This window comes from Equus caballus, chromosome 31 (assembly GCF_041296265.1).
Source record: "Equus caballus isolate H_3958 breed thoroughbred chromosome 31, TB-T2T, whole genome shotgun sequence".
Lineage (NCBI taxonomy): Eukaryota > Metazoa > Chordata > Mammalia > Perissodactyla > Equidae > Equus > Equus caballus.
The window spans coordinates 25,779,526-25,797,535 of NC_091714.1; the positions used below are offsets into that span (position 1 = coordinate 25,779,526).

General features: G+C 45.4%; 1 protein-coding gene across 1 annotated transcript; it reads left to right on the forward strand.

Annotated features, from left to right (window-relative positions):
- The first annotated feature begins 833 nt into the window (after nucleotides 1-833).
- CITED2 (Cbp/p300 interacting transactivator with Glu/Asp rich carboxy-terminal domain 2) lies at nucleotides 834-3,204 on the forward strand. The gene is made up of 2 exons (XM_023632890.2): nucleotides 834-1,065; nucleotides 1,521-3,204. Exon 2 carries the CDS (start codon nucleotides 1,529-1,531, stop codon nucleotides 2,342-2,344), a length of 816 nt encoding a protein of 271 aa, XP_023488658.1. The 5' UTR covers nucleotides 834-1,065; nucleotides 1,521-1,528; the 3' UTR covers nucleotides 2,345-3,204.
- The last annotated feature ends 14,806 nt before the right edge of the window (nucleotides 3,205-18,010 follow it).

Here is an 18,010-nt window from a genome sequence, read left to right on the forward strand (position 1 = left end):
CGAGGATCGCTGAGTTTGTTTACAGAGCAGAGACGCCTCAGCTCGGATGCCAAAGCTACCAAGAGCTGCAAACGCAAACTTAGCAGAAGCACACGTACCCCGGGAGCGGCGAGCGGGCCCGAAAGCGCGGACCGGATCGCGAGCGCGGGAGCGGAGGCGGCCAGGCCCGTGAGCGCGCTCCGTCCACCTGCAGCCGCCGCTGCTCCCCGCCCCCAGCCCCTGTCCTTGAAAGGAGCGGAAAGAAATACACCCACACGCAGAATATCTAGATCAGGTTTACCTTCTGCCCCTATGAAAACACAAAGGCACGGCCCAGGAAAGCGCGCTCGGGGGAGGGGGCATTATCTGTCCGGGGCTTAAGAACAGCTCTCGGGGACACACAGCCATTCTCCGCAGCCTGAGTATGCTTTTGCAAAGCCGGGGAGGCAAAAGGGCACTATGGAGGGCGGGGGCGCCGAGTGAACCCCCTTTTCCCGGAGAACGCAGCCCAGATCGCTAGGAGAACTGGGTGGGAGAGCTGGGGAGAGGAATCCGGCCGGAGGAGGGCAGTGAGCTCTCCTCGCTCCTCTCCGGCAGGCGCTACCTTGGAGCCAGGAGTCGCAGGAGGATTTTCTCCCCGCGTTCGTGGGCCTGGAGGAGGCCAGGTCGGGGGCTGCGGGGCGGCGCCTGGCCGCAGCCTCTGCGCACGTGCCGCGGGGACGCGGGGACGCGGCGCCCCGACCCGGTCCGTGCGCCCCGACCTCCGCAATCCGCGTCTTCCCGCCGCCCGCCGGGGCGGCTGTCGCTCCGCCCTTCCTGAAATCCCTTATATTAACTGTGGCCAAAGCCCGAGGAAACACAGCTCATTGTTGGCAGCTGCCGGGCGGGCTTGCAGAGCTGTGAGTGCAGCGAAGGGGAAATAAAAGGGAACGGCTGCGATTCCGCCCCAGCGGCCGCTGCACGCCCTCGGCGCCGACATCGCGAGCGCTCTGCACGGCGCGAAGACCCCTCTATGTGCTGCTGAGCCGGTCCTGGACCCCACGATCCCGCCCTCGGTCTCCGGAGCAGAAAGCGCGAAGGCGGAAGGTGAGCGCGGCGGGCGAAGCTGCTGGGGCTGCTGCCAGCCCCGTCCTCCGAGGGCTGGGTTTGCCCGGAGGAAGAGCGTGAGGCGGAGCTGGGGAATAACAACAGGATGTGCAACAACAGGAGGAGGAGGGCTGATTGAATGCCTCAAGTTCGCGGCGGGGCTAGGGGCACTTCCTTTATTAGGTGACTTCGGGGAGCAGACGGGCGTGTGGGCTCGGGTCCCCCGCCCGATCGCAGGGGAAGGAGCTGTTTGTGCAGCGCCCGGCTCTGTTGTGGGTGCAGGTCCGCCGTGGCGGCAGCCTGGGTGCACAAGCTACTAGTGGGATCCCGGGGATGGGGATTCGCAGCCGACGTGCGTCCGGGAGTCTGGGGGACAGAGGCGAGAAAAAGTGGGGTGCGCCATGGTGGGCGACACGTGTGGCGCGGGTCTCACAGTCTGCCCTTCTTACTTTCAGGACTGGAAATGGCAGACCACATGATGGCCATGAACCACGGGCGCTTCCCCGACGGCACCAACGGGCTGCACCACCACCCTGCCCACCGCATGGGCGTGGGGCAGTTCCCGAGCCCCCATCACCACCAGCAGCAGCAGCCCCAGCACGCCTTCAACGCCCTAATGGGCGAGCACATACACTACGGCGCGGGCACCATGAATGCCACGAGCGGCATCAGGCACGCCATGGGGCCGGGGACTGTGAACGGAGGGCACCCTCCGAGCGCGCTGGCCCCCGCGGCCAGGTTTAACAACTCCCAGTTCATGGGCCCCCCGGTGGCCAGCCAGGGAGGCTCCCTGCCGGCCAGCATGCAGCTGCAGAAGCTCAACAACCAGTATTTCAACCATCACCCCTACCCCCACAACCACTACATGCCGGATTTGCACCCTGCTGCAGGCCACCAGATGAACGGGACAAACCAGCACTTCCGAGATTGCAACCCCAAGCACAGCGGCGGCAGCAGCACCCCCGGCGGCGCGGGCGGCGGCAGCACCCCCGGCGGCTCCGGCAGCGCCTCCGGCGGCGGCGCGGGCAGCGGCGGCAGCGGCGGCGGCGGCGGCAGCGGCAGCAACATGCCCGCCTCCGTGGCCCACGTCCCCGCTGCGATGCTGCCGCCCAATGTCATAGACACTGATTTCATCGACGAGGAGGTGCTCATGTCCTTAGTGATAGAAATGGGCTTGGACCGCATCAAGGAGCTGCCCGAACTCTGGCTGGGGCAAAACGAGTTTGATTTTATGACGGACTTCGTGTGCAAACAGCAGCCCAGCAGAGTAAGCTGTTGATTCGATCGCAACCCTGGCGAAAGAAATCAAACCCCTCAACGTCGGTGTGAATTAAAAAACATTCCCGTAGACACAGTATCTCGCTTTTCAGATCTTGAAAGGTTTGAGAACTTGGAAACAAAGTAAACTATAAACTTGTACAAATTGGTTTAAAAAAAAAATTGCTGCCACTTTTTTTTTCTGTTTTTGTTTCGTTTTTGTAGCCTTGACATTCACCTCCCTTATGTAGTTGAAATATCTAGCTAACTTGGTCTTTTTTGTTGTTTGTTTTTACTCCTTATTTCGTCACTTTCTCCCGTGCTCAACTGTTAGATATTAATCTTGGCAAACTGCTTAATCTTGTGGATTTTGTAGATGGTTTCAAATGACTGAACTGCATTCAGATTTACGAGTGAAAGGGAAAAATTGCATTAGTTGGTTGCATGAACTTTGAAGGGCACATATTACTGCACAAACTCTGCCATCTCGCTTCATTTTTTTAACTATGCATTTGAGTACAGACTAATTTTTAAAGTATGCTAAACTGGAAGATTAAACAGATGTGGGCCAAACCATTCTGGATCAGGAAAAGTCATACTGTTCACTTTCAAGTTGGCTGTTCCCCTCCCCCACATGTACAGACAATAATAGGGTGTGGAATGTCGTCAGTGGCAAACATTTCACAGATTTTTATTTTGTTTCTGTCTTCAACATTTTTGACACTGTGCTAATAGTTATATTCAGTACATGAAAAGATACTACTGTGTTGAAAGCTTTTTAGGAAATTTTGACAGTATTTTTGTACAAAACATTTTTTTGAAAAAATACTTGTTAATTTATTCTATTTTAATTTGCCAATGTCAATAAAAAGTTAAGAAATATTTGTTTTCTAGAAGTCATTTGGGGGGGTTCCCTTTGGTGGCTTTCTGTTTTTCTCTTGAAGTTGAACACTTTATTGATGAGAGTAAGCATTCCAAAGGATAAATTACAGGACACTAAAACAGGTCATGATGAGCTTAAGGGAGAGCAGGATTTAACATAATTGGCACAATGCTTCATTGTTATCATTGTAACCTGCCTCTTGGTGTGGTTTAATCAAAAGCTAGAAAGTTGTCAAAGAGCATTTTTTTCCCCTTAATTGCCATCACATTCAAGTGTACTCCAGAATTAGAAAGGTTTGTAATACTAAATATTTTTTCCACAGGGTGGAAAGGGGAAAGTCAAGCGTTTCTGGTTACACCTGATTCAACCACTTAAATGGAGGTGGATTGGAATGCTGTGCTAGGCGACTGCTGAGGCTCCTGTTAAATACGAATCCACGTTTACCTCTCGTGATGAATTTTATTTCTCAGCAAAGTACCAAGAAAAGGCACACATTTTCTAGCTTAATCTCCAAAATAGTGTCTGGTTTGTAGTTCTAAGAGGAAAAGGGGCAAAATTCCACCTTGAGGCTTTCTATTTTGTTCTCCTATAATATTTAAAATTTACTCTGTGAGGTTGAGTCAAAGGTCAAATTACAATCTTCACAAGCTCTTCCTTCTCAAGCATGCGCTGTTTTCCAGAATTCTGAGCGCTGTTACAGGCCTTGGGTGCAAAGGACATAAGGATAAGATCTTGTTAATTTTACCTAAATGGCGTTATCAAGAAGACATCACTACAGTAAAGTAGGTGTCAAGTTTTGCCTTATGTAATCAGGCAAAGGCAAAAGTAATATTGTTAAAATCTCAACTTATCTACTTGGAAGGAGAAGGAGTTTTATTCTGTTTTCCCTTTCATGTTTTCCTGGCTTATCTTGAAAACAGAGTCTTATATTTAACCCACTGGCAGAATAAAGAAATGCAGATTAAGGAAAATCTCACAAATAATACCTTAAAAGAGCATTTCATTTAGACTTTTAGATCCTAATCTTAAATCTCATATTTCATAACAAAAAAATCAGGAGAGGAGGGCATATAGAAGTGTTAAATTACAGTGAGTCTGGCATAAAGGCTGATTTCAGTATAATTCAGATTACCCACATTCTATAATTTTATTTGCAAGGCAGGCCATTAGAATTAAGATGCACACTCCTTTGGGTTTTTTATACCTCCATAATTGACACATTATTAAAAATTATGTTCTAAATAATTTCTCTGAAAATATACAATCATTTCAAACTTTTCATCCTGTTGTAAAAGCTGGTCCAGATTTCCCACATTAATAATTAAAGCTGAAGTTTTCTTCAGCTAACACATGTCAATACTACGTCTGCAATCAGCACTAAATCTTCCTGGCTAAGCATTTTCACAGCAAGTTTTTCTTTTTCCCTTTTTTTCCTCTTTTTTCCCAGAGGCTCAAGTGAAAAAATTAATACATACATATTAATACAGCAATTCTAGTTCTTTTTCACTTGTGCCGGGAAAAAAGGAAAGCTATTGGAGGTATTGTTTTTTTGCATAAAGAAAGAAGCAGAAGAATCATCTTGCCACCACCCTGCACCATTTATTCTGCCAGGGAATAAGCCACAACACCTGCTCTGTCACGAAATTCCCCTGTCCTGCTCTAACGCTGGGACACGTCTGTGGAGGTGGAGAGCCCAGGGAACTATTATTAGCTCTGAGTCCATCTCTGCCAGAACAGAGGACTCAAACGGAGGAGCTGGGTTAAGAGCACAAATTCCTCTTCAGTACAAACACAACACCTCCCCTTCATTTGAACAATCTGTATTTCATTAAAACTCTTTCTCTCTCAACAATTGAGCAGATTCTATGTGGTATCTGCAGGTTCCTTAAGCAGAGAAAAATAACTCCTTGTTTGAACAACCTGATTAGTGAAACCTGTACGGCGACCTAGATCACCAGGCTACTGGCAGACATTTGCAAAACCTTCTGTGGTCTTGCTTCCTACTAAGTCGCTCATAGCATATGGGGAAATTTGACCTCTGTACCTTGGCTGTTTTTCAAAAAGTTCTAATAAGGTACAAGAAAGCTTCTGTTCTTTAAGCTTTGCCCACAAATAGACACTCCACGCTTGATTTTCTAGAAGAGATCAATGATAAGCAACAGCACAATGTCACAGAAACATGTCCAAAAAATAAGTACACATTAATAGAAACTTGTACCTCTGCCTTGTGGCTGCTAAAATCCTAGTGGCAGTGTCTTTGCTGGAGCTGACAAAGATGTTACAGCTCTAGTTGGGGCTCTGAAGAAGAGTTACCAAGTCAGCACTGTTTATGGGGTGCTAGGCTACAGCACTGGAACCAGAAGGCTGACATCCATCGTAAGTTTACGGTCTCCGTGACTTTTACTACTGTAAACGCCTGGGGTAGCTATAAATTGATGTCAACATTAAAGGCCAGATCCTTTAGAGCAAAATATTAATCCACTAATCTATTATGGGTGGCTGGCTTTGAAATACAAACTTTGCAGTCCCGGAACATTAGGTGTTTTCGCCCCCTTGTGGAATTTATTTAGAAGGTCAAAGGAAAGCTGTTTGCTCAAGAGGTTTTTTTGTTTTGTTGGATTGATTATTTTTTTACCATTTCTGAAGACTTCATTTTCTTTCTTGATGCAAACAGCATCTATTTGAGCAAAAGAATTTTTATCAAAGAAGATTCCAAAATAAACACCCTTTAGGAAAATAAGAGTATTTTACTTACCAAAGACCTTAACCCATGATTAAATGTGCATAACTGAGATTTGCTTCATATTCCAAAATATGCATTGGCCAAGGGGTTTTCTTCTTAAAAGTATTATGAACAACGCTTTAGCCTGTCAGTTAAGCTGACACTCTGCACCCTGACAACAGAACTGTTGATCTGGGATAAGTGCAAATAATAATGCGTTTGACGGACCGGGCTGGGAAAGTGGGAGGAATGTCCAGGAATGCAGAATGCAATTATCTACATTGGAATGTGACCAAGCCACAGGCTCTAATCTTGTGAGGAGAGCCACAGGATGTTTAATGGGAATGAGTGTTGCTGTCTAATTGATTCAGTAAAATTTACTTTAAAATAAACTTGGCAGATAACATTGTCTCCAAAAAATAAATAAATTTAGAATTCAAGGAATTTAGGACCCAAGCCATTGGCAGTTTTCTCCTCTCCAACCATATTGTTTTGCTAGCATAAAAGAGGTGTTGCACACAGCTTCAGAGATGGTATTTAGCACGTTGGTACTGTACCACTATCATCAGAATCAGAGCTCCCAGGCAGGTTGTAGCAAGAGAACAATAGGGAGCACATCAAGTGACTTAGCCAGTGAACCCCTATTATCATGTGTTCTGTTTGTCTTTTCCCCCCTGAATAGAAGGAACAACGGCAACGTCAGAATTTTAATTGCAACGGACTGGCTTAAATTACTTGACCTATTTTTATCCAGAGAGGAGAGAAATTCTTCTTTTTCCTGGTAGCCATACTTAAATTGGAAAAAGAAATGCAAGGACATTTTCTATAAAATAATGTACCGTTCATGAACAGTTTTAGTGTGTCTTATAGTAAATAAGACCCACATACAGTTCTGAAAGATTTTAAGACATCTGAAATAAAGATATTTTTACTCTGACTGGAGGACTTCAACTGAGAAGAAATGCTAAATATTCGAAGCTGCTGGCATGAATTTCTGTAGCATTTTGCTGTTTATAAACACAGTAAAAGAAAAGCTAAGAGAAATAGGGGTTTACTGTCCTTGGGATAATATCAACCAACTCCTTCCATACTTTCCATACTTTCTACCAACAAATAATGGCTTTTTAGTGGTTATCAGCTACTTCTTTCCCAAAGAGAGCACTAAGGTCGTCAGAGCCAGCCCCAGGAGCCAGTTGGTGATGTTTCTTGAGAATTCAGCTTGGCTAAACCAAGACATGCAGAGTGAACTGAAGCAGATGAAAGACAACGATGAGTATTATTACTTGTTTTCTATGCAGTTGGTTTTCATTAGGCTGAACTAATCTGACAGATTAGTGAGGCAGGGCACAACGTGGGGTGCGGACGGTGATTCACAGGATTCTTGGAATTTTCCCACGGCATCACATGGTGCTCCGCCCTGGAGACCTTCCCTTTCTCCCCTCCACAGTAGAGTAGCTCCTTGATTACATTTTGGGCTGTGGAACAAAGCAGACAAGGGTTTCTGGCTCCCAAGGAGCCTGTGGCAAGGCTGGTGTGGGGCGCCTGCAGGAGATATGCAAATAGGCTGATATGCAAATAGTCGAGCGGCTTTTGAAAAGATAATGGGCTAAAGGAACCCTGTCAGTCCAGTCTTGAAAGTTGGGTGGGGAGCAAGATTTAGGCTGGAGTGAAAATCAAACCAGCATAAAATCAGAAAGGTCAGTGGAGGACAGCCGGCTCCGGTTGTGACATGGCTTCACGCACACTTGTGGGGGACAGCCTGCTGGAGGAAGGAAGTGTGACGGCCTGCTGAAGCCTCTTCTCTCTGTGTCTCCCGAGGGACTGACACACAATTTGGCCTTCAGATTTCTTTAAGTAGCTTGGCCACAGAGTTTTTTATTACTGGTAACTCATCTTTTTTTTTTCCTTGGCTTCATGACAATTGATATCTCCGTGCTGATAAACACACAGTACTTGAATTGTGCATAAAAACCCTTATTAGGTCACCTTGTAAATGCTGCCCCACTACATTTATTTTGGATAACTCTTTGAAGGAGGATAAGCAGGATGATGGCTAGTTCCATGTTTCTTCTTTTACCCAATGTGTTTGGCAAAATATGTGGATGGGGCCAGTAGGTGAAACGCAGTAGGACTTACTGTTATGCTGCTAATAGGAACCTAAAAATAAATATCTAAAGGTTTTTGAGATCCCTGTCTGACACCATGTTTCAGATCAATGACTCTCGGCTGGGTGGAGCCAGCCTCTAGGAGGCAGATCAGAATGGGGAGAGGGCAGAAGAGGGCAGTAGCTTAAAAAATATTCCATACTATTATAGACTTGGAAAATGTTTAGATATATATTATTTCAGTGAAACATAATGTAAGAGACTTTTAAAAATCTTGACTAATGGGGCATGAATTTTAAAATGATAAGAAGCACTATTTAGATTAAATGGAACCAAATCAGAGAAGTTTACCCTCCAGCCGGCATTATTTGACAAATCATTTTGCTGACTCAGTGACTGGGCTGATTTTGCTGAGCACCTACGTGTGACAGGCATTGTGGTGGGCACATTACATACATGGTCTATTTCAGGTACCTGTCATTATTCCAACTTTAGATAAGGATACTGATATTTAGAAAGGAAGTAAATTGCCCAAGGGCAACACAGCTAGCAAGGCTGAGTGGTTTTCTAGACGGAGCTTCCAAGACAGTGTTCTTTCTAATACATAACACTGCTGTTCTGAACCAAATTACTCTTATTCTTAGATGCCATTGATTCTAAGATGATCAATCAACTTAATAACAGAGCTTCAGGAAAAAAAACCCCTACATTATATGTACACGGACTATAAAGAACACTAACACAACTACGATGCGTATCTGTCCGTACAATTACACACCACCTCCTTCAGGAACTGACGAGACTTGGGTCTACTTTTTCAAACCCAGTCTAGAGATTCTTCCCAAGTAAGTTTGTGCCCCAGCCATGCAGGAAGAGCCTTGGTGGAGAGTCTGCCTAACTCCTTACACCCTCATCTCATCAGCACTACAGGTCAAATGAAAGACTATCAACAGTTTAAATTGTGATTTGGGGTTTCTTTCTTAGCTGAATTTCATATCGCTGGATAGTAAATAGTTTCTTTCAGAAATTAAGCCAATGCCTTAACTGTGTTAATTCTCTAATCTATTAAAGGAGAACATCAGTGGCTAAATTCTCCCATGTAAAGATGATTATGTCACAACCTGACACACTGCCTGACTGCTTGGGAGCAACTATGATTTAACATTGATTCTAAGATTCAAGTTGATTTCAGAATATTAATATGTGAAAAAACGTAAATGTTAGAATAAAGGAAATACAGTATTTAGTTTCTCTACACTTAAATAAGCTTCCTAGATCTACCTAAACTTTCTTGATGTGGGTGTAAACCTACTTCCTCTTGCTTTGGTCTTCTACGGAAACAGAACTCTTCCATTAACAGTTGTAGTAAAAAGAATAGCGGATCAGGAGTAAAACGCAGGGGTTGCAGTCTTAGCTCTGCAACTAAATAGCTGGTAATTTAGTCACTGGTGGTTCAAGTTTCTCCATCAGTAAAATGAAGACGTATGTTTAATTAGTACCTCCTGTACTCAAATTCTCCTGAAGCAAACATAAACCCATTCCTATCATTTTCTTCCTCTGGAAAGTTGGAGTATGATATTGTAACACTCCTTTAAGACATTTACATCATTGCTTGCCATTCTTTGTCCAAGCTAACTGTGAGCCCGGGGACATGCCATAGCCTGACCCCTTTGGGTCAACTCTCCAAGGGTTGAGATCGTCTCTGTAAATGTTTCCCTTCATTGCCATAACGGCTTCTAGTCATTGCTACTGTGATTTCTCAGTCTGTGAGCAAATACCAAAAAATTACCACCATGAAATGTTTCTAGTACATGCCACTTGCAAAGATACAGGTGACTACATAACATTCTTTGCTGATGCAGTGGTTTAAAAAGTATAGATATCACTTATTGAAAATAATTTGATCAATTCTTCATTTGAGGTTCTGTTCCATTTTCTCATAGATTAATTTCATTTTTCCAACCTCATAAATATCAGACATTCAATAAATATTTGGATTCTCTTTCCTTCAAACAACTCTTCCTGGACCACAATCATCATCATCATCACTGTTATTGTTGCTTATTTTCTCAAAGAGACAATCCTATATATAATGCTAAAGTTAGAGGAAGCCGGCAGATGTTGAACACTATACATTGATACTTAAGTGTTTTCAAGCAGCTAAGTGGCATATATCTACGCTCATTTATTTCCCTTTTCCCAACTTCCCAACACAGAGTCTCTTTTTGTGTTTACAGCACATTCCTCCAGTTTGGGGAATCAATTATGTAGCAGGATGACAAACTAATAGATTAGCTTAAAACAGTTATACAGAGGTAACTGTATATCGTAATATATAACTACCTGAGAAATAATTATCGACTGACATGTAAAAGTAATGTAGGTAAAGAACCAGGATAAAATATTGTTACAGTAAAATATGGGTGCCTTTCGCTCCGTGGCCACAAGGTGTCGCCGAAGGCCAGTCGGTTGGCCTCTGCGCTCGTCGCCTGGAAGACTAAACGTCGCCTTCTTCGCGAAGCGCCTCCCGCTCCTCCTGCCCGTCTCCCTGAAACGGAGGACGTCCCACGAGACCTGTCCTAACCCTCAAAATCAAAGGTGAGCCGAGGACGCCCGGGCCCCACTGCTCGCTGCGCTCGGATAAAAATTGGAAATTAACGAAAGGTCTCCGAGCAAGTCTCCATTTTTTCCCCTTTTAGTCCCTTTTTGAAGTGCTCTCATCCCGCCTGCCATTCACTCCGGTACCAGTGGCTCAGCCTTAGGCCCTGCTGGGGACAGCTGTATCTTGCAGGAGAAACTGCAGAGAGGATGGAACACTTGGACTGAAGGGAGAAGTCTGAAGGGGGGGACTTGGTGCACGGGTCAGGAGGCCGTCCGCGGCCCAGGCCTCGGGGCGCCGTCTCAGGTCCCTCCTCGCTCCTGTTTCTCCTCCCGCCTCTCAGGCCGGTCAGTTTGATGTCTTACACCAGGCCCCTTGCTCTTACCTTAAAGTTTGGTGTTCACCAAGCTTCTCTCCTCGGTCCCTAAGGTTCTGACACGATCTAAACACTGGGGGTCTCAGCGCCTGGATCTCCAGCCCCCACCTCCTTCCCGGGCCCTGCCCTCCGCCGAGGGCGCACGCCCGGCGCTGCAGGGACACGTGCGCGCGGTGACTTCTGCACAGCGTGCGGCCCTCCCTCCCCGTCCCCTGCGCTCCTGTTCCCGGTTAACCATTCGACGAGACGCTCAAGCCAGAAACGCAGAGCTTTCCTACCTTTCTTCCTTCTTGTTCACCATCAGCTCCTACCAATCTGATTGGTCAGTACATTCGGTAAGTTCTTTGCCCTTGCTGTCCCTCTGCCGAAAATGTACTTTCCTTCCTGAACGTAGGTCAGGTCTTCATCAGAACTCGCCTCTTCGGTGACCACATTAATCAACGTGGAAAGCAGCCGGCTGCTTTTCCCCGTGGCGTTCCCTATGCCTTTAATCCTGCTCAGTTTTTCTCCAGCGCTCGTGGTGGTTTCAAACGTGTCTGTAATGTCTTGGACACTCATCCCATCAAAAGGTGGCATCCAGGTCTATTCCCTGATTCTGCTCCGTAACTTTGGAGGCTGAGTCAGAAAAAACCGTGCAGCTTCCTCCTGGTTCTCTTGGGACTCTGGCCTGTGGAGCCCTTGGCTGCCACATAAGCAGTCCAGCTACCCTGAGGAAGTGGGCCACGTGGAAAGGCGTGTGTAGGTGCTTCTACCAACAGCACCAGCTGAGCTCCCCAGCTGACAGCCAGTGACAACCTCCGGTGTCAGAGAAGATGCCGCCAGGTGCTCCCAGGCTCCAGCTACTGAGCTGCCCTTAGCTGTCGAGACTTTCCAGCTGAGGCCCCAGACATTAGGCACTGTGGAGCAGAGAAAACCATGCTCCTGGTACCCTTTCTGGATTCCTGTCCCACAGAATCCAGGAGCACCATAAGATGGTAAGTTTTGAGTTGATTTCATAAATAGCTACTGTAACTGAATAGCACTTATTACCATCTCACGTGATACGTACTTTACTTATTTGAATTATTTCTGTCCCTGCTATAAACTATTAGCTCCACGAGGATAGGAATCTCTGTCTACTTTGTTAACTGAACCCAGAAGAACACTGGTACGAGTAGGTGCTCAATAAATATTTGTTGAATAAGTGAATGAGTCAACGAGTGAATGAGTTTATTTCACATTTATTGTGTCATTCTTTTCTTCTCCATCCCCCTCCTGTTGTCTTGGTTCGGACACTATTTCCTACCTAGACTGCAATAACTTCCTGTCTCCCATTTTACCCCCTACCATGCAAGCTTCTTGCTTCAGGAAGGAAGAGTTATTCTAAAATATAGATTTGGTCCTGTTGCTCAGGCCAACTGAAATGGCTAATCTAGGAAGCTGTGTTTATACCGTAATGAGCCCATCTCCCGGTGACACGATAGATTGGACCATAGGCCAGTAGTTGTCAGAAATCTAGCACATTTTTAACCAAGAGACAGAGAAACTGTAGTCAGACTGCAGTGGTGCTTAAACTGAAATATCTAGACTTGAGCCCAGGATGTCCTTCTGGGGCCATGTACTCATCCTGAAGACCAGAGAAACCAGCTTGCAGAGGTCAACCGGAGAGTGGAACACCTGGTCGGGACAAAATAGCACTGAGACCCTATGGCCCCAAAAGCAGATGGAGAGAGAAGACGCATCTGTCCTTGACGGCTTTCTGATGCCCCAGTTCACACCCAGCTGTGCATAGTTCCTCTGAGATGTCCCCAGACTTTATTTGTTCTAACCTGAGTGATTATAAGAGGGACGCCTACTCATTACTCTGTGCTTTTGCACATGTTGTCCCTTTTGTCTGGAAGGCCCTCCTCATCTTCATCCCCTTATTGAAGTGTCCTTCAAAATCCACCTCGAGTGTCTTCTTCTCTGAGAGATCTTCTCATTTGACTCCTTAACTTGTGGCACCCCTGCACCTTACAGATACCTTGCTTATTTGTATTTATCACACAGTACTACAATTACTTAGTAACAGGCCCCTCTCTTATACTTTCCAATTATCTCTATTAAGAAATTTGTAGCTACAAGTAACAGAATGTGATTCTGGCCCACACCACAAGGAGATGTTACCCATCCACAGTCAGTAGAAGGAAGGCTCTGAGTTTGGTTGATTCGCTGATTCAATAATGTCAACAGACACTCAGATTCTTATCTCTCTACTGGGCTATCCTCAGTGTTGGCCTCACCTTGAGCTGGTGACAGGTGACGTTAGCAGAGCGCACGTGACATATGGACCCAACAATGTCCAAAAGTCTCTTTCTTTGGCTTTGTTTTTTTCTTTTTTGGTGTGGAAGAGTGTCCCTGAGCTAACTTCTGTGCCAATCTTCCTCTATTTTGTATGTAGGATGCCTGCCACAGCATGGCTTGGTGAGCAGCATGTAGGCCCACGCCCAGGATCTGAACCAGTGTACCCCGGGCAGCGGAAGCAGAGCATGTGGAGTTAACCATTATGCCGTTGGGCCAGCCCCTAGTTGTTTTTGTTTTTGTTTTTAAGGAAAAAACACTTTTCACAGGAGAATTCCTCCCTCATATATCCTGTCACATACCCCCTTCTGAACCAACCACTGGGATTCGGTTTCACCATGGGACGGATTTAGCACAACTGACTTAATCACTCGGCGGGGGGAGCAGGTAGACACTGGACCAGTAACTTCATTACGAGAAGAGTTAAAAGTTAAGCTGACCCTTTCTGAAATTTTTATTTCAAGGCATAGATTACTTTCTGGAACTGAAAATGACTGTTTTTGTACTTTCAAATAAGTCTTCTTCATATAACGAAGATGTATATCCACCAAAATTAGATCATAAATCACTCACAGCAGGTTTATTTGATAGAGGTTTAAATGTCTTGTATACAGTGAAATTTGCTAATATAAATGAATATCCTCTTCAAAAGAAGTATGTAATCATTATGTCTTCATTTCTAGTCCTTCAAAAATTCTCTTGTTAATATGATTAATAAACAATTTCTCTGAACCAAGAAAATCATGTATATGTTGGCAGGTAATTAATCTCAGTGCAAAATGAACAGAACCTAACATTTATGAAGAAATTACTGATAGCTATATAGTCCATTTCCAAGATAAAATGCACTGGTCTATATGCCAAAGCCAAAAAAGAATATAAAATTAGTCCGGCTGGGGCCGGCGCGGTGGCACAGCAGTTCAGTGCACACGTTCCGCTTCGGTGGCCCGTGGTTCGCTGGTTCGGATCCCTGGTGCAGACATGGCACTGCTTGGCAAGCCATGCTGTGGTAGGCATCCCACATATAAAATAAAGGAAGATGGGCATGGATGTTACCTCAGGGCCAGTCTTCCTCAGCAAGAAGAGGAGGATTGGCAGCAGATGTCAGCTCAGGGCTAGTCTTCCTCAAAAAAAAAAAATTAGTCTGGTGGGTGGAAATAGTGGGGATAAGAGAAATCTAATACATGACATCTTTTGTTCTATCCACTCGTTACTTGCTGTACCCTTCCACAGAACACCCCTTTCTCCGTTCCAGTCACTCTCCGCGTGAGAATTCCTGTCATCCATCTTGATGGCAGTGGGTGGTCAGGGCTGCCCAGGTAGACGCAGATGAACTGATGGCCATATCTTATCCTCCTGGCTGCAGCTGACTGGTCCCTGGATAACACCTGATGCAATGAAAACCTTTCCCAGGGAGTTTTAACCTGACAACGGGGTGACTGAGTTTTAATCCCTCTCTAGTGATGAAACTATGAGCCTGGAAATTACTGTTAGCCATCTTTCCAGCCATGTGGATGAAGCTAGTCTGGGAGAATAGACACAATATGAAGAGCAAAGAAGAGACAAGCAGGTGACATGGCCCACCGGAGCCCCTGAGGTCTCGGGGCAGCTTTGTCTGTCCTGACGTTTGGTTACATGAGGCAAGGAAATCTCCTATTCCCTAACTAATTTGAGTTAGTTTCAATCACGTGAAACAAAATCATCCTGACTAATGCATACTAATACCAACACAAATTTCATCTCGATTTTTTTAAATGTTTCATTGAAATATATGTTCGGGGAGAACTTTTATTTTATACCTACACTAGTGAGTTACTTAAAAATGATCTTTTCCAAGAACAGCATGAGGTATATGAAGTGTCAGTATTGAAGTTCACCTTTTCCTCCTCAGGTAAAGCCCCGAACGTCCTCTTGCGCCCATGTTACCGTGAGCAGTGGGCCCTGCGATGTGCTGCCGACGTCCCTGCAGGGAGGACGAACTCATTCCCTCAGTCGCTGGGAATGTTGCCAGCAGACAGCCCACAGCTGATGACCCTCTTTCAAATTGCTTCGCCACCTTGGCCAAGGCCACATCTCTTTCCTGAGTGAGCCTGCCCCCAGTGACTAGTCAAGGTCTAGGGAAAAGGCCTGGCCCCTCTGCCCAGCTCAGGACAGCCCCGAAAGGCTATCCCAGCTTCCGAGCTTCGCAAACGGGGCGCCGAGGACTTGATCCCGGCTCCATCGCGGCTCGTCTGCTTCTGCCCGATCTACTGCCTTCCCCTCCTTCCATAGGCGTTGCTTCCACCAGCACCCCCCAGCACCCCCCAGCCTGCTAATCTCCATCTCAGAGGCACTCTCTAAGAAACCCAACCTGCAAAACAATGCTTTTAAAAACCATCAAAACTAAAAATATTGTGTGGTCCTTTAAGAAAAACTCAGTAATGATTTAATAGCTCCTTACATTGTCCTAGCACTCTGCCAAGCATTATGATAGAGAACTGACTAAAAGTACAAGGCAGATCTCCTGCCCTCAGGAACTCACAGTCTCAGTGGAGACACACAACTTAGGCAGTCATCTTCACGCAGCTCAGCAGTGTGCTCAAATGAAGAAGACTAAAAGGAAGCAAAAGTTGGCACGTAGAATATGATTCATGGATATTTATTGAATGAATGAATGAGTGAGTGAGTGAGTGAATAAATAGGAAGAAATATATGTGAGCTAAGATAGACTGGAAAATTTATTTTAGGCCAGACCACATTTACCACTGCTACCTTTCTTTGTTCATTAACCCGCTTTAACTTCTCCTACTTTTCACATTAAAAAATAGAATAATCAACCAAAGCAAACACAGATCTTGGGGAAAGAGCTCATGCTGCTCCCACGTGCCAGAATCTAATCTCTCACGCACTCTGAATGGCCAAAGGGGATCAATCACCTTCCCACCTCACAAGTGGTCTATGGAGAAAGCAGGCTAGTCCATACTCAGCAATGGTTGTCCCAACACTGACAATACTTAGAGACCTCCAGTGTTTCAGGCACCTGAATCTTACCTTATTTGATCCTTGCACCATCCTTGGAGGTAGGAAGGGTACATGTTGTATCCTCCTTGCACAGATGGAGATTCTGAAGTCCAGAGGTCCTCAGTGTTAGTCTTCTTGGAATACTACTCAGCCATACAAAAGATGAAATCTTGCCACTTGCGACAACACAGATGGACCTTGAGGGTGTTATGCTAGGTGAAATAAGTCAGACAGAGAAAGACAATTACCATATGACTTCAGTCATATGTGGAAGGCAAATAAACACATAGATACAGAGGACAGAGTAGTGGTTACAGAGGGGAAGGAGGCAGGGTGATGGGGCACATGTGTACAGTGACTGATGGAAACTAGACTTTGGGTGGTAAGCACGATGCCATCTATACAGAAGTTGAAATATAATGATGTACACCTGAAATTTACATAACATTATAAACCAATGTGACCTCAATAAAAAATTTTTTATATGAAGTCTCCTGGGGCTGGCCCAGTGGCCTAGTGGTTAAGCTCCTGCACTCCACTTGGGTGGCCCAAGGTTTGCCTGTTTGGATCCTGGGTGCACACCTAGCACCGCTTGCCACGCCATGCTGTAGCAGCTTCCCACACAGAACTAGAAGGATATACAACTACGCACTGGGGCTTTGGGGAGGAAAAAACAGAGGAAGATTGGCAATAGATGTTAGCCCAGGGCCAGTCTTCCTTACCAAAAAGTATTGTTTAAAAAAAAACAGTGAAGTCTTCTTACTCCCACTGGAGCCACACAAACTCTCAGATGTTACGTGGACTCTCCATGGGGCTCTGTCTCTTAAGCTTGCCAGTTGACAGTTATCCTTTATGTTAGTGATAAGAGAATTAATATTTTTAGTTCTCGTAGCACAATTAGTTTTGAACTCAAAGTTAGTCAAGCTTAACTAAACAGAATTTGTATTATTGCATATGTTACTCAGAAATGATGTATTGAACATAAGCTTTGAATTAGAAAAACAGAGAGAAGTTTGTCCCATTAATCATACCCGTATTTGAACAGATAAATATGTGTATTACAATCTAGATACTAAATTTGTTTAACTCCTAAGACACCATTTACAATTACACAATTCCCCAGGAGAGAAAACCTAGGTTCGACCAGAAACCTCTTTCCTTTTCTACTCGGCTACGCAGCATAACCTTCTATTCTTTGCTGAGATACCCTTATTTTGGATGTCTACTTTGGCAGGGCCTTTGTGGGGTGGAGGTGGGGGTGGGGGTGAAAAGTGATGGGAGAGAAATCGTGCTGCTGCCTCCTGCAGTGCCCCTTCAACTCAAATCAGCTTGCTGTTTCCTCCACTTGTCTTCAGCCAGCGTATGGCAAAAATATCACCTTGGCTTCTCTTCCCTTCTTGAGTGAATTCAGGTCGTCTCTTGTGCAGTCATTATTCTGTAAGGATTACTCTAGGATGATTTGATTTCTTATTCTCTTGTCTACTCTTGTTTCCACCTCTATTCACATCTCGTTGATTCTCAGGAATAATGTCTCACTCAGCTCCAGTCCCTCTGCTCACGTATATAATGAAGATTCAGTTTCTAAGGAGTTCTATTTCTGAACCTGAGTCTCACCCCAGCAGCCTCACTATGGACCGTACGACCTTGGCCATGACGACCTTGTCCTCACTAGCTTTAGCCTCCT